Genomic DNA, 17,332 nt, shown 5'->3' with positions numbered 1-17,332 from the left:
TCTAAACAGGATAATAAGTTGTAATAATTATAATTCATTGTCGGGGGACAGGAAGCCAGAGTGTATTCATACACATTAGGCTTATATCGAGGCTCCCCTCCCCCCAGGTAGAATTACTGACCCCGCCCAGGATGCAATTCCACAACAAGCTAACTCCTGAGCATCAACTCACGGCTAAGTGAACACAGGCATTAGGTGATAGGAAATGCGTCCAACAATTTCTGTCCAGCCCGGGACTCGAACCCAGAATTCTGGATTGTGAGTCGCGAACGACCCCGACTGTACTACCTCTTATTATGATTAACCTTCCTTTGAGATAGGAACATTAGATGAACTTATAGCTAGTTTTTTATCTATTTTGCAACCTTTCAAGCAGAATAGGGTAGCAGCACATTGATGTGTGTACCTAAGCTGGTTAATAATAAAAAAAAGGTAAATAGTAATGCTAAATGGTCGTCTTTAGTGTTGGAACAGTAATCCGACTTGTCATACAGGTTAGATTTAATTACGCGAACGCTGACGTAGTTTTTATCTTGTGCACTCAGCCAATTATAAAGAAGATTTTCAATTCGAACGCATGAGCTAAGTTGTGATTGGTTAAGAATAGAGGCTGGTTGCGCCTCCTGGGATTTCCAGGTGCTGCCACAACAACAGGGAGCAAGGGACGTCCTCTGTGTCCCAGCTGGCCGTCACATGCTTTTCATTACTCCGATAAAATGGGGAAAGATAAAAACGCCCAGAGGACCAAAGGGAACAAAAAGGTAGGGAGGAGTTCACGTTAAACGCAGGAAATGGTGTTACGGGGTCTCTTAAAAGTGCTGGAGTCTTCACCAGTTGTTGCAGTTGTGGCCTGAAGGTTCCCTGGAGGCAACAGCATGACCAGTCACACCTCGCACTCCTTCTTGATACCTGGTTGAGGGAGTTCTGGGAGTTCTTCTACTCCCCAAGACTGGCCCGAGGCCAGGCTTGACATACACTCAACGTATATACAAAAATAATTTATACTATTTATCTCTGAACCCTACCTGGTGTTCCATAGGTGACACTAACATAATAATAATAATAATGTATATTTAGGTAAAAGTACATACATACAAAAGGAATTACAAACAGATTGTTGGATTTCTAGATAGAGCCAGTATGAATGAAGCCACTATGCCTAAAGCCACTAATACGCACAGCGTTCCGGGCAAACCTTCACTAACGTTCATAAGGATTTTATTTTCGTTAATTTTTGTGTATATTTATATACATAAATATATTCTCATATATATATACACAAGAAGGTTAATGTGTGATTAGGGTCACTAGAATGCTTAAAATATTGTTTTATGGGGCATTGTAAATTCAGATAAATTTATATAGATCCATGGGGATGGATCTCACACACACACAGTATATATGTACAGTATATATAAATTAAATAAAATTGCGGTAAGTTACCGTTTATTTTCGTTGCGGTAGATTGGGGTTTAAAAAGCACCGGTCACGTAGAATGACTACTCTTAGACCTCTTTTTGAATCCCATACATTAATTACATAATAATGTGTGAAGAATTGTGTATTGTGTAGATCGGGGTTGGGAGCCTTTCAATCTACGAAAATCATATTTTACTCAGTGAAGGTTCGATAAAGCCACACATTGTAGTATACACTATATATTCAGATGCTGTCTCTAAAACAAATTTACAGATTAAGATTCATTAATTAAAATTGGTTTTGAAGGCTACAGTGAGCACTCTGAAAGCCCGCAGGTTCCTCACACCCTGGTGCAGATCGATAAAGTACACATACAAAATATAATTTGCAAAAATTATAGATAAAATCACAAGAAAAATGTGTCTACAAAATTATCATACAACTGTATACATGGTAATTAATATAATGTAACACAAACTTTTGTAATCTGTCAGAGGGGGGAAAAGGAGTTTCCATGAAGATAAGTGCAGTGTTATGTAGTTACTCACAGGGTACTGCAAGTGTAATTCTTTGTACTGTACTTCACAACAGGAAATCTGTCGATTCTAAACCCTTATCGGTCCATCCTATACCCCCTTATTGGTCCATCCTGGACCATTATTGGTTCATCCTAGACCCCTTATCGGTCCATCCTAGACTTATTGGTACATCCTAGACCTTATCAGTTCATTCTGGGCCCTTATCAGTCTTCCCTAGGCCCTTGTCAGGCCATTCTAGATCCTTGTCAATCCATCCTAGACCCTTGTCGGTCCATCTTAGACCTTTGTTGGTCCATCCTAGACTATTGTCGGTCCATCCTAGACCCATATTGGTCCTTTTCTTGGTTTTGACTGAAGTGTCTAGGATGGACCAAAACATCATTACTGTACAGTACTTTCTTTCCATTTTATGTGTTCGTTGGGTTATTTATTTTTATTACCTATTTAATTTATTCAATTTATTTAATGTATTGTTATTATTTATGTATTTATTTATTATAGTAATTTTACTTACTGGTACAGTATTTATTATTCCTCCCTTCCCCTTCTCTTCCTTATAATTCATTATACATTACTCATTACAGTACATTTCCTGTATTCCTTTACAATCCTGTATTTAATCCATGCATCCTATAATCCTTGCATCCTTTTACCTAATAGGCCACATTCTAAGCTTTATGCACTTGGGCATTTCCTTGGTGAAGATACAGTACTGCTGTTTCCTTGGACAAGACTCTGCACTCTAATGGCAGGTTGACACTTCCCATTGGTGCAGCAGGAATCTTTTCAAACATCTCCACCAGATTAAATTGATGATAGGTTATGGGTGTCTGTCATTTGAGGATTTAACACAAGCTTAACAATATTTTTCTAGGCCCTGGCTATGGTTAATCATGTTGGTGAGTGTCATTCTCTCCTTCACCATATTGTTAGGGTGATGCTTTTGTGCATTCTGCTCGAATTCCTCATTGTTAAGATTGATGCATGTTCGTTTTTGGAATGGTCCCGTATTGATACAGGATTTTAGTCTGTTCAGCTTTCTGACCTGTTGAAGCAGTGCATTGGTATTCTCTGACTTTCCTATGCATTTTTTCTTGTAGGGTGTCCATACCATTTCCATACCATACAAGATACCATTTCTTGTAGGGTTTCTTGTAGGGTGCTAAGAAAAGGCTCTCTCTGTTGCTGTACAGAATGGTACAGATTAATAAGCTAGACTTAAAATATTCTTTTTCTGCTGTCTTCTGCTGACATCAGGGCTCGGTATTCTTTATGTTAAACTGTATGCTTTCATCTTAGTTCAGTACCTCCCAAAGATTCCCTAACTATGCTGTCAATGTGTAGCACTTGGATAGCTGTCTTCCAGATAACCATCTCTATGGATGAGGGTCTTGGTACAGAACCTCAATGTTTGGATACCCAGGGATACATACAGTATTCTTCCTCTGCAGTTATAGTACTTGTAGAACCACTCTGTACTTCAGATAAATTCAGTCCTCCTGTGCTCATGTTAACTGCCTTTCTTCTATAGCATCCTTGCCTAAGATAGCAGATGCTCACCTTCCCTCCTTATATTCCAAATTTTTTGTTGTGCTTTGGGTTCTAATCATGTGAAATGTGAAGTGGGCATGACATGAGTACTCATGTAGGTGCTGATATCTAGTGGCAAGAAAGGTAGCAGCTGAGAAATTCAACTAGTAGTTATCAGAATGCTCCTTGGTAGTTTCTTTGATGCTGGGTAACACTTGAAAGAGGTTTTGAACATAGATTAGTTAGACTCGTTGAAGTCATTATGTTCTGGATTGAGAATTCTCCAATCTTCCCAATACCAGTGTGACCTAGATGGATGTTTTAAAACATTCCTGCTGTGGTGGCCCTAAGTGCCAACCTGCCCTGAGTGTACATAGTCTTGTCCATCAAAACAACAGGACTTGTTTATGGAAACATCAGAGTGCCTGCCTCAGAAAGGTGCCTTTTATCTGTTCTCATGGCCTTATTTCTTCATATTCTGAGATATGTTTTGGCATCTACAGCCTTCTAGCAGTGGAAGAACAGCAGAACTATTGGGCGGAGCGACAGGTTTTGTTGGGTTTAGTGTTTTACAAGACTTGGGCTATGTGCCAGCAGCTTCACAAGCAGTCCAAACTGATGATAGTGCTATTTCTGCTGAATTTCGAGTTACATTACGAAAAATGACCAAAAAGGATTCTACAACAAAAATTAAGGTTAGTGAGAAATGTTTCATAATTTTTTTATATAAGTAAATTGGTTAAAAATTAAGAGGAATATAATTTGAATTCTTATTTTAAGAATATAATATGCAATATGATGTGGTACTTTAGTAGTAATGTACAGTACTTACATACTTCACACCCAAATATAAGTATAGATGCATAAGAAATTGTCTAATTTTGAAGTTGTAGTAAAATAATTTGAAGAAGCACGCTGTCATGTATTAACACCTGGACTGTACACCTGTTAATAAAAAAGTTTTGTTTATATTTAAGATCATTTTATCAGCAATTCATAACAAATCCATTCAGTTTTAGTGCTAAGCTTTAGATGATCCCATTTATTCATAGATGATTGTCTTGCATCTTATGATTTATTCCAGGCATTACAAGAATTTGAAGCATTATGTCAGAATGAAGATCAAGAAGCTATTTTATCTGCTCTTCCATTTTGGCCACGTCTATATTCCAAGTTATCAGTAGATATAGAGAGAAGGGTAAATATTTTATGATAATTGGTTTTACAAATGACATGAGTTAATTGCAGTGCTAACAGAATTATTATGTTTTACTCCAGATTTGGTAGTTACTGTACCAAGTATAATAATACAGTCTGCTTTGTTAGTTTTACTATTTTAACTTAACAAAGTCTGTACAGTATTGTGAATTTTATGTAATGGAAAAATTGTATGTCGTCCTGTGTTTATGCTGTATTCTTCCACATGCACAATAGTGTCTGCTTGGCCATTATTATGCTTTAAACTTGAATTACTTTTTTTATTAGATTTGCTTGCTAATAATCAGCTTTCTGTATGTTTTTCTTTATTTTTGAGGTTCGAGAGGCAACACAGATTGCCAATGGTGCTCTCGTGGCCCAAGTAGGGAAGCAGCTGGCTCCTCATCTGAAATCCATCATGCCATCATGGATATTATCTATGGTGGATCCACATCCTCCTGCTGCCATTGCTGCCAGTAAAGCTTTCCAGGTTTGTAATGATAAATGCTTTATTTCTTCATTTAGATCATGTTTAACAGTTTAAGTGAAAAACATATAATTTAAATTTAAAGTATTTCTAAAATGTGGAAAATGAACTTTTAAATTTCTAAGTTTAAATAAATGTCTTGATCAGTCTTGCTTGAAAATTTTTATTTCCAGCTTTGTCATTGAACAGGATTATATTGATACACTGTAAGAAATGTGCATTTTAATGTTAATTATAGACTCAATCTACTTATTTCCCTTGGAATTTTCCTGGCTCATTTCCTACAACTGTAGGTTCCATTCCATTTCATGCTTGACAAACTCTTGGGTTGGGGAAGGGAGGCACCAACATTGCAATACATCCTCCTGTTAGATAGTACTTTTCTGGGGGAGCCCCTTTGGCTCCCCGGAGCTTATCCAAGCTGATATGCTAATGTCAGACTTTGGCATCAGTTATGTGTATGGAGTTCTGTGGGCCTACCAGGGACCACGAGCCAGAACCTGGCCCCCTCCCCACCATGGGGAGCAATGGCCTATAGAAATCCCCGTGTGGGTTGGAAGCATTCTATGTCTGCCATCAACCGGGTCAGGCACCCAGAAAGGTAAGCGTCCCAAAACAAACCCCTATTCTGGTGAAAATTGCTACCAAAAGCCGAACAAGTGGATAGAACTCCCCAAAAAGAAACGAGCATGACGCTATACGTCACCGCGCCGCTGTCTGCGCAGTCTCCCCTCCCCAGGAGGGGGAAAGGGGTGCCCCAGACCCCCACCCAGCTATCCACCCTTCAGTTCTGAGGCTGATGCTATGGGCAACGGTCGAGTGCTCTGGCTCCAGTGGTTGTTTCAGCACTGTACCTAGAGTGTGGTGACTGTCTTCTGGGTGGTGTGTGAGCCGGGAGTGATTCCCCAGTACTCGGGCTGCATGCGCCTAGGGTTTCCTTCCCTAGGTGCCCTGTAAGTACTGTACTGCCCTTTGGGCTTGGGATTACCTTCCCCAAGTTCCTTGGGTTCGGCCTCTGCTAGGCCATTTACTGCTTGGTTTTTGGCCGCCCTTTGTGTGCTAGGGTGTTCTATCTTCCTTGTTCGCCTTAGGGTGAGGGGCAGTTTTGTGCTGGTAGGGGCGCAGGGTCAATCGGTTTCATCAATCTTAGCGGCCAGCTCTGTTCCGCCTGGGTATGCTGTCCTTTTGTGGGGTTTTCTTTTTGTTTGTCTGCCTGGTGGGGGGGGGGGGTCTGCCTTGGTTCTTGGCCTCCCTGTGTACTGGGTACTCTTCCTTCTTCAGATGGTTTCCCCCTGCTAGGTCCCCGTGAGTGTACACGTCCCGGGGGTTCAGTTCTTGGAAGGTTGTTTGGTAGACTTGGGCACTGGTTAGCAGTACCCTGCCTGGAATTACCTGGGCATTAGTCCTTAAACGCTCAGGACCCTGGAAAACCCCTTAGGGGGTGTGTGGGTCCGATGGATGTGTACCCAGAGTCCTTCCTCGCTTTGTGCGAGTTAGAGGGTTGCTCTGTCCCTCTTGTCTCAGGGTGACTCTCACTGTCTTTGCTTCCGTCTGCTGCCTGCGGGGTCGGTGGCACTTTCGGCCCTGAGTCCTACGAGTTTTGTTGCTTGTTTGTGACTCGGTTACCCAGTCTTATGCAGACTATGCGGGTACAGGTAGCACGGGCGTTGCACGTTGCATTTCACTGGTGGCAACGTGCTAGGGTGTTTGTTCCCGGAAGCCCCGAGGCTGCCCCATTTTCGTTGCTGTAACGGGGCTTGGGGGGTGTTGGTTGCTTCGGTTTTGTTTCCTTCCACGCCCCTTTGTTTTTCCCCGTTATGGGTATCCCCTTCCTCCCTGCATCCGGATCATTACCGTCTGTGGGTTTGGAGTTGGGACTTCTTTATCTTGCTTCTTTCGGTGGTCTTGAAACTCGGGCGGTCTCGGGAACTTCCCCTTCCGGGGTTGTGACAGGGGCATTCGAACCTGTTCCTCCAGCCGTGTTGTATGACTCTGCCAGTGGGCAACCCACATCTGGCATCCCTGCCTGCGCATGTGCCGTGGTAGTTTGTTTTGATGTGGGTGGTGTGCACATGTGCTGGTGTTCTGTGTCCTTTTCTCTCGGGTGCTTCGCCTCTCGTTCCTCTCAATTCTCCAGTCCGTGTCCCGTAGCTACTGGGGGTGTTCTGGATTGCCGCTATGGGGAGGGTGCCAGGTTTTCCCTGCGTATGGGTGTGGGGCTCCTCCTCGCCTCTTCCCCTACTCTTCTCTTGCATGTGCAGCCTTGCCTCCTTCCACTGGCGGTGCTCTCGACATCATCTTGGCTACATTGTGTCGTGACACGTACGTGCCTACGTTCTGCAGGTGAGTTTCTGTGGTTTGGCGTCTTTCAGCCAGGTTCTGGTTCGTGGTTTTTGGCTATGAATATACATACATCGGAGCCCATGTGACTGCAGCAGGCCTCTTGGGCCTTATGAGACAGCTCCTATTTATAACCATTCAGTCCCACTCTTCTGCATGTACAACCCATGCTTGAGTCCAGCGGGAGGCCCAACCTCCACCAGGTTACGAGGTACGATGGTGGGGGTGTATGTTATGGGATAAATATTACTGTCAGGTTGTTATGAGGTGACATTTTGCTGCAGTTTTCTTACCCTGGTTGCTTGTTGGGGATTGGTTGTGATGTTTTGTTTGGCCCTTCCATGCTTCTTCCTGGGGCCTTCCTTGTTCGTCTGGGTTCATTGTTGCGAGGGGGGGGGTCACCGCCCCATTTTCCGTGGTTTTATCTGATTCACTCCTTCCTTGCCAGTCTTGCAGTGCCTGGCTTGGCCCTTCCATATAAATTGGTTTCTCTGTACTTCCCTTGTTGTACTTCCCCAGTTGTGTTTGTCGGAATTGAACTCTGGCTTTTTGGTCCCGCTTCTCACCTGTCATTCGCTGATGTGTGGGTTCCTGTGCCTTGTCTCTTCCTTATGCGTTCCGTTTGTCTCCTACTCTGCCACTGCTTTCTTCTTTCCAATGTTTCTCTGGCTCTTTGGGCTCTCCTTCCACCGGACCCCAGGGGCACATGCACCCGGGACCCTGGGTGCGTGTGCCCTTGGGGTCCCGTAGCCGGTTTTTCTCTACCCTGTCAATTCCTTTGCGAATCTTGATTGTGGTGATCTTGTCCTCGTTGCTTGCACTCCTTGGTTCGGGTACTGGTCTGCTGGCATTCCTTTGCGCCTTTCATTCCGTTTGCTACACATTGTTGTGGGTTTTATTGGTGCCTTTTGGCTTTCCTCTTGCCAGGTTTGGGTTTCTGGTTTCCTGGCTTCCCTGCCTGTTGGCATTTTCCGGTCTCGTGGTTTCCCTTCTCTGGAGTCTCGAGTCGGAGCCGTCATCTCCGCTCTCCTGGTGGGCTTGCTGGGGTTGGGATTTTTTCTGTACAGCACACGATCCGTCTCCTCCTTTGCCGGCTTGGTTTTCCGGCTCTGCTGGTTCGGTGGTCGCACCTAAGATCTTCCCGCGGCTCCGCCTCTTCCTAGGGTCGATTGGCCCATGACGGGGCTGGTTTAGTTCTGCCTTGGGTCTCTCACCTTCTGTTGGTGGTCAGGTGGTTTCATTCATGGTGTCCCACCTGCGAGCTTCTTGGCGGCAGTGTGGGTTTTTTTGGCGGTCCTTCCTTTTCCTTCTGTCCCTTCTTCGGTAGCTGCATTTGTTGGCATAGTCTTGTCCTTCTCTTGTGGAGGTTTGGGGTTGTCATCTTGCCCCATACTGTCGCCTCGTATCCTGCGGTGCTGACGGAGCTGCTTCAGTTTGCTTTCGGTATTGGTGTTACGTCTGTGCCGTTTCCCGAACGGGTAGGTAGTTCGGGAACTACCTACCCGGTAGGTAGAACGGCTCGGGGAAGATAACCCCTGAAGCCGCAAGGGCAGTACTTACAGGACACCTAGGAAAGGCGGCCCTAGGTGCATGCAGCCCCAGTACTCTTTTTGTTACTCCTGGCTCGCACAATACCATAACTGAACAACAACACCGCACTGCAGCAATGCTCAAAGGATGGAGCCAGAGTCGATCGACCATTCACCCTCACAACAGCCTGTAAACCGAGGAGAGTTGCCGGCGTGGAGGTCTGGGGACTCCCCCTCCCATGGGGGGGGGGTTGTGCAGACGGATGTGTGGCGTGTGTGGTGACGTCATACTTGTTTCCTTGGTTTTTATTGGAGAGTTCTGTTGTTAGTTCGGCTTTCGGTTTGCAAATTATTTAATCAGCAGTAGTTTGTTTTGGAATTCCTACCTTTCTGGGTGCCTGACCTGGTAGATGGCAGACAGAGACTTTCCAATTACACGGGGGTGTCTTTAGGCCGTTGCTCCTCGTGCCTCTCTTGAGGGGGGACAGGTTCTGGCTCTGGTCCCCGATAGGCCTAGAACTCCTTCAATTGACTGTTGCCTCAGTCTAATATATACACATCAGCCCGGTATAGCTCCGGAGAGCCTCCGGGTCTCACCCAGTAAATGGCGTTTCATTCCATTCAACGCTGGTTTTTTACAAAACCTTTTCTGGTTTGTCCAAATTCTGTAGAACCAAATTTTCTTTCTAATTGTCCATTACATCAACATATGTACAATGTCCACATTTTAACTATAAGTATTATCTAAACAGGAGAATGGGTTGAACATTGAAAAGATGAAAATGGTATATTCTATATTAATCATGTAAGTAATACTTCACATTCTGGGAGATTTGACATAAGTGGACAATCTTAGAATGTTTTATGCTCAAGACTGTTTTCATTATTCTAACGCTGAAATGAGATGACCACTTTGTAGTGCAATATGTTCTTTCCCGTTTTACCTTGCATCGCAGTCACACAATGTCACTTTTTATTTTGAAAAGTTTGTAAAGTTCTTCAATCTCCTGCTTCATTAATCAGATATAATTCAGATTTTGCAGTGAAGACTATTAAGCATTTTTGTATTCTCTCAGGATTCTTTTGCTGTGGAGAAAAGGGCTGAGGTTATGATTTTTACCTGCAAGGAGATCATGGATCACATCACTGATAATCTGTTTACACAAACTGCCCAGACATTGTCTGACCCAAAGTAAGTCTTTTGTAAGCATGCTTTAGTAGACTGGAATCAAATGAGTTAAATTTCTTCCGTTAAGTGCATGCATGTAATAAAAATATAATATTTATACTGTAATAATAATTGTTATCAAGAGTGAACATTCCATTATTACTCATGAAGAACATATATATTTCACCCCACAGAGTGACTGATCCTGAGGACATGAAGAACAAGTACATACGTGTACTTGCCTCTTCCTTAAATGCTGTGAGCCTTCTCTTGACTGCCACAGTTAAAAGCACAGAGAAGAAACCACAAATAATATTGATGATATCCACTCTTGTAGAAAACCCATCATTTTGGAAAATACCAAAAAATAAGCATCCTATGGTAAGAGTTTGCAAATCTTGTACGTAAGAAAAAATCACCTAAATAAGATGTGGGACAGTTTAGACCAATTTTCTAATCGGTATCACTTGGTTGCTCTTAAAGAAAAGGTCTACTGACTACTCATTATGATTTTGTAATACCGGGTAAGGTTAACATTCTGCATTGGCATAACGGAACTTTTCAAACTGTTTCTGAATGACCCCAAATGTCCCACTACCCCTGACAGCCACTAGGTGATAACCTGACAACATAACAAAGTCCTTTTATCCAAATTCCTCACATTTGTTTTCTGACTGGGCCCTGTTGTTCATTGTATGGGCAGATGGAGACCAGAACTGTTCACTTAAGTGACTTGTTTTTTTTCCTTATGATCTTAATGTTTCATATGTGCTTTGATTCCTTGGAACTCTATACACATACCCTATACAAATTTATCACTGGTTTTTCTAGTGTAACTGCTTCATGCTATTTGAAGGATTGCAGGTAAGGTTTAGCTTCTGCTCCTTAGCAAGACTTGACGGCGAGCCCTTATTCTGCAACTGGAAGAAAAAATTGATTCTAGTTTCCTTTTACCCTTCTGGGTTCTGTCAAAGTGGTACGTATCTACATATGGACGTACCCTTTATACATTCAGTACATATATATGTACGTACTGTACACACACACATAGAGGGTCCCAGTAATAGTCGGTTTCGTTCTCGACTCACAATTAAGAATTGTGGATTCGAAACCCAAGTGTGGCAGAAATGGTTGGGTGCATTTCCCATCACTTAATGCATCTGTTCACCTAGCAGTAAATAGGTACTAAGGAGTTAATCAGCTTGTTGTGGGGTTGCATCTTGGGAAGGGTCAGTAATTCGACCCCAGGGGGGGGGGGGGACCTTGATATAAGCCTAACATGTACAGTACTGTACTGTATGTATAAACTGGCTGCCTGTCCCCCCACACAATGAATTATCATCTCCAGGTCACAGGGATTATATATCCTCCATTTTTAAATATGATGCATCATCCTTCCAGCAGTTCATCATGCCTACTTGCAGACAGTATTCCAATTCTCTCCTACATGTGACACAAGCTAAGTAGGATAGCTTCCTATTACACAATGGTTCCCATGCATTTAGACTGGACTGGTTCATTTTGAGTTAGTCTTCATCTGCTTTATAGCTGCATTACCTGGCCCCCAGCAGCTCAATGTCTAAGTTTCACTGTTATCACAGCAACTCATTGCTACAGATTTAAAAGTGCACACTTACTTGCTGCATGTTCCTCTTCTCTCCACTATTGGCCCAGATGAAGTTGTATGGTTGAGTTGCCAGTGTTTGATTTTGTAAGAGCTGTGGTTCATCTTATGTTGTTTGCTCTATTTTAAGATTATTTGTGTTGACTTCTTATCACACATTTTTCCTGCAGGTTCACTTCATTGATACACTTCCTGAAGCCTCCATTTAACTGTCTCACTGTTGAATTGTTTACCCATCCTCTGCTTTTATCTTAATGAATAAGTGCAGTGGATGTTAAGTGAGTTAGGAGGGTGCTTCCAACCATCGAATCACATGTTCCAATGGTAACTTGCTCTTCTTCACTCTGGGGAGGTGGGTGTAACATTGCTTCCCATTTTCTGTGCTTTTACCTCTTTTGGCTTGGACCCACAGGATCTTGCTTCACATAAGGAGTATGGTTTCTTTTGGCAGCCATTTCATTTCAACTTTCATGACTCGGTTTCATCTCTTCATTTGGGAAGAGGGACTCTCGTAAGAAAATGATGATCTTATATTTTTAAGGGTCAACATGATCATTCTTGGACCTCCAAGATGTCTTCTGAGATACCAATACTGGCAGTTTTTTTTTTTAGAGTTAAATCTGCCATTTGGGTGCTATCTCTCAGCTTTAATATTGTTCCTACGATTTTTTTTTGTGGTTACCAGAGTGATTCTTTTGGAACTTCTTGAGGAATCAACATCTTGGGCTAAGTTGATGACTGACTCTTTTGGGGTCCTAATCTGATACAGTGTGTTGACTGTGCTGAGCTGTTTTGGGATTTATTATCATTGAGTGGAAATCCTAGCTCTAGCCTTAACAAAGTCTCTCATTAAGGCTTGTGTGAGATACCAGAGTAGCCTCCCTTCCCTCTATGGCACAGCCAGCTTTATCTTTTCCCAGCTTCTCATCGTTAGCTTGTTCTTAAGAAGCTCTGGCAATCTTGTGAGATTACTTGGCTAGTTGAGCTTTGCCTGTGTGGTGTATCCACATGGCTATATCTTACTGAAGGCTATAAATTGGATTTTGCATTTTTGTGATCTTTTTCTGTGTGGAGACCCTTTGACTCCCTGGAGCTATCGGACTTATATGCAATATATTAGTCTAGGGCATTAGTCAAAGGAGTTCAGCCTACTAGGGACCACGAGCCAGAACCTGGCCCCCTCAGAGAGGCAAGGGAACAATGGCCTCTGGAAACTCCCATGTGGTTGGGGGTATTTCTTGTCTGCCATTGACCAGGGTTAGGCACCCAGAACAGTAGGCATAACAGAACAAACCCCCAACGTGGTAATAAAATTGCAATCGAAAACTGAACAGGGAGGCAGAACTCATTCAGCTCTCTAGGAAACAAGCAAACGTCATGCCACCGCTGCAGTGCTGCTTGTTGCAGCGTCCCCCCCTCGCCCTCGGGAGGGGGAGCCCCAGACCCTAGTTCGTTGGCTGATGCGCTCTGGGGCAGTCGTCAACTCTGGTCTCAATTTCTTGGCAGTGTTGTGCCTTAGTAGTGTTTCCTGTTGTGTTGTGGTGATGATGGCCAGGTGTAACATCAGTGTACTGGGGCTACAGTGCTTAGGACTATCTTCCCTAAGTGCCCTATAAGTACTACCCCTGGGTGATAGGGTTCTCTTCCATAGTGCCTTCGGGACTCCACTTCTGTAGGGGTTCTTGCTACTCGGCATTTACTCTGCTTTTGGGACCAGCTGGGGTTTTGTGGCCTATGTTTGGCCTTGGGTAGGAAGTGGTGGTGTTGCTGGTTGAGGAGCATGGTGTTGTACAGCTTGCCTGCCTACGCAGCAGCTGTGTTTCTACTTCCTTCCTCTGGGGACGTTGTACTTTTGTGGGGGTTTTCTTTTATTTTCTTTGCCTGGTGGGGGGTCTGCCTTGTTTGGCTATTGGTCCACTTATGATATTTTGGTGACCCTCTGCAAGGCCCCTGTGATTGTACATGTGACAGGGGTTTCAGTGTTTTAGATCATCTCCCCTTGTTAGTTCTTGGGTATAAATGGTTTTGCAACACCTTGCCTGGGCTTCCCATAACAGCAAGCCTACGAGCCCTGGAAAACCCTGTTGGGGCTCGGTGGACCAATGGATGCATCTTCCGGGTTCCAGCTCGTCTCGTGCTAGTTAGTGCTAGACAGATTCTTAGTAAGACAAGCAAGCAATGAACCACAACCAGGTCCAAGTGGTATGCATGAAAAACGTAGGAGAGAGAGTACCCTAGAAATGTTATCACTGCCTGATGTTATAATGGAATATTAATGGGTACCATGGCATGAGTGAAATTGTAATATTGTTAGAAGTGATTGATTATGGTTATGCATGAAGTAGGAATTCATAATTAACATTAGTTTAAATAAGGATATATATTTTATTTTGCAGGTGCGGAGTGCATGGTTTTCTACAGTCAAAGACATGTTTGAATACGACCCAAAGCTGCTTGGTAATTCAAGAACGGAACTTAGCAGTGCCATTATTCCAGCTTTGGATGATCAAGATGGCACTGTACTGCCTCATATATGGATAGCTTTCCTACATCTCTGTGTTACTCATCCAGTAAGTGTTAAAGTTCCCTTACTTATAATGGATTGAAGTAGGAATTTATTATAACATTGGCTGGTGGCTTAACCCTTAAATGATGACCTATGTCAATTGATATATAAAAACTTATGCCAGTTGGCATTTTTCACTACTTCAGTATAAAATCATTTAAAAATTTGGTTCAAATCATAAATATTTACAATTACCAAGATTTGCATTTCTCTGGCTATTATTACCTAATAAAAATGTAACTTTCCTTTTATATGGAAGTCATTAATTAACAAAAAATTTTTGTTAATTACATTCATAATTTTGTTTAAGTTTACCATAAACTATTTGTGATTTTTTTTTAATCATATAAGAGAAAATTTAAAATTTTTAGGAAGCATTTCTAACAAAAACTAAGGACTTCACTTGGCAAAATCAAAATTTAAGTACAGTACAGTAATAGGAAATTTTGAATGTCCAAGGTAATATATGCTATTTTGTTCAAATTTTTGTTCCATTCCTATATTTTAAACTCTTCTTTTATTATTATTGTAATAAAATTTTGCGTATGGGGGTCACCCAGCTATTAACAGTATAAATGTAATCCCTAAAAAGCATCTTAAATGATATTATCAACTTATTATTGTCCTATTAAAACCTACGATGTTGGTTATCTCATGTAGTCAGATCTTGATACCATGTTGCATTATTTTGTTCAGTAAAACAGATTTCTGCTTGATCAAGGTTTTCATAAACTTTATACATTTATAAAAGTTTACTTAAAAGCTGTATATTGAGGTTATATTATGTTATGCTTAAAGTTTTCTATTAACCCTTGTGTTGCTCAGGGCTAATTAGCATTTGTCACCCACAGGCGTATACCAAAAAAAAAAAAAATTCTTCTGAACCTGTTTGTGTTCTCTGATCATGGGAAAAATAATAAAAAAAATCGTAAGTGGCAGATATTGCCCGCTATAGGGCGGGGAAGTCTGGCAAAAAACAGGCGCTGACTCAGCGTGCGTCCCAGATGGTCTATTGCTCCCAGCTGTCAGGCAGGAGTGGCCACAAAGAGATAATTACCTAATTATTTCAATGTCTCTGATTGATTTTTTGTAGTTTTTTTGCTGTTATATTATTCAATAGTGTGTAGTGTGATATATTTATATAATAAAATGAGTGAATCATCGCTGTACTCAAAATTATCGTGTGCATATTGTTGATTCAATTATTATGTTCATCAAACAGTGAACAAATACTTTGTCAGTTATTACACTATATACACAGGTTATATATAAGTATCTGCATGTTTTGTTCACAATAATGAACCACTAAGTTGGTATTATGAATCAAAAGCAACAAGGAGTGACCGCCACACACCAGCCAGCTACTCGCTGCCACTTACTCCCTCAACACCTCACTCGCCCACATTCTCCTTCCACCATACTGTTTTTGCTTTTATTCACTATATACAGACATTATATATAAATATCTACATTTGTGTTCACCATAACGAACCACTAAGTTGGCATGCTCAGTGGCAGTGGCAGCCCGCCACTGGCTGCTACTTCCTCCCTTCCGCAACTTACCTGACTTACCCACATTCTCCTCCCACAATACTGTTTTTGCTTTTATTCACTATATACAGACGTTATATATAAGTATCTACATGTTTTGTTCACCACAACTGTACAACTAAGTTGATATAGTTAGTTCAGGCACTAAGAGACGTCGCTACACACAGCTGCCTTCCTCGCACATTCAAGGTCAGACGCACTAAAATTTCACCCCAACAATACTGTTTGTGGTGTTATTACTCTATATACAGACATTATGTATAAGTATCTACAAGTTCTGTTCACCATAACTGTTCAACTAAGCCGGTATAATCCCCAAAGAGCATAGTGGCCACCCCTACCAACTTACAAATCGTGCAGATGTTGCCAACCCCCATCACCAAAATGGCTTCTTCCCCACACTCATTTTGCTGTTATTACACTGTATATACACATTATATATAAGTATCTACATTCATGTTCACCATAACGAACCACTAAGTTGGTATGCTGAGTGGCAGTGGCAGCCTGCCACTGGCTGCCACTTTCTCCTTCACCTCACCTCACCTGACTCGCCACCATTCTCCTCCCACCATACTGTTTTTGCTTTTATATACAGATGTTATATATAAGTATCTGCATGTTTTGTTCACCATAGCGAACCACTAAGCTGGTATAGAGAGTCCAGACAGTAAAAGGTGGTCACACAGAGTCAGCAGACAATGCTACCTCCCTCCCCACCAAGATTGCTCCTCCCACTACAGCGTTAATTATCACAACAATCCTGCTATTATCAGAATCCTGGTCATTTTTATCACAGTAAAGGGTCTTCTGTAATAATTTCATCGCCTAATAATAGCATGAACATGTATATTATGGCATTTTTAGGCGATGCTGTGGTCACAAGCTGAACAGCAGTGCTGTGAGCTCATGCTGCGTGCGTCAGCCTTGGTGGTTCACTCAATACTGAGGCCCTCACACCCGGGAATTTGGCTCACGATTTAAAAAAAAATGGCGTCTGTTTACAAGAGCCCTGATGAAGGTGAGGTGAACCCCGTGTATCCGTGGGCCGTTTAAATCTTGCGTAGTACTCCAGTACATCATATGATGGGATGCGCATTTTATAGCAAGTCACTCAACCCATCGTATGATGTATTGCGCAACTTAATGGTGTGCAAAATATAATAAGGGTACTGTACAGTGCTAACAGAGAGTGTAAAGAAATTTGTATGGAGAGGTACGTGGTTGACTATATTGCTTTGATATTTTAGTGTTTTCTTATTTCATCAATAAATGATTTCTTTTCATAGTAATTTATACTGTCTACATACTGTAGTATATTTATCATTATGTGAAACATTTAATTAAAAAAATGCAATATTATCTTGAAGGAAATCCTCTAG

General features: G+C 42.1%; 1 protein-coding gene across 2 annotated transcripts in view; it reads left to right on the top strand.

The window, feature by feature from the left end:
* The window catches only part of LOC123759309 (E3 ubiquitin-protein ligase listerin), a 71,727-nt gene that overhangs the window by 8,121 nt on the left and 46,274 nt on the right, over positions 1-17,332 (top strand). Inside the window, exons 1-7 of one of the 2 annotated variants that reach the window (XM_045744196.2) lie at positions 585-761; positions 3,992-4,183; positions 4,573-4,686; positions 5,023-5,175; positions 10,118-10,233; positions 10,404-10,590; positions 14,230-14,403. In XM_045744196.2, coding sequence (XP_045600152.1) covers positions 717-761; positions 3,992-4,183; positions 4,573-4,686; positions 5,023-5,175; positions 10,118-10,233; positions 10,404-10,590; positions 14,230-14,403 — 981 coding nt within the window. In that variant the 5' untranslated portion in view covers positions 585-716. Of the gene's footprint in view, positions 1-584; positions 762-3,991; positions 4,184-4,572; positions 4,687-5,022; positions 5,176-10,117; positions 10,234-10,403; positions 10,591-14,229; positions 14,404-17,332 lie in introns of those variants that run through there. The other variant, XM_045744195.2, reaches the window with a different exon arrangement.

The sequence above is a fragment of the Procambarus clarkii genome, chromosome 32 (genome assembly GCF_040958095.1).
Source record: "Procambarus clarkii isolate CNS0578487 chromosome 32, FALCON_Pclarkii_2.0, whole genome shotgun sequence".
Taxonomy (NCBI): Eukaryota; Metazoa; Arthropoda; class Malacostraca; order Decapoda; family Cambaridae; genus Procambarus; species Procambarus clarkii.
The sequence above is the reverse complement of the archived record's forward strand: the minus strand, read 5'-3'. Positions and strand labels throughout refer to the sequence as shown.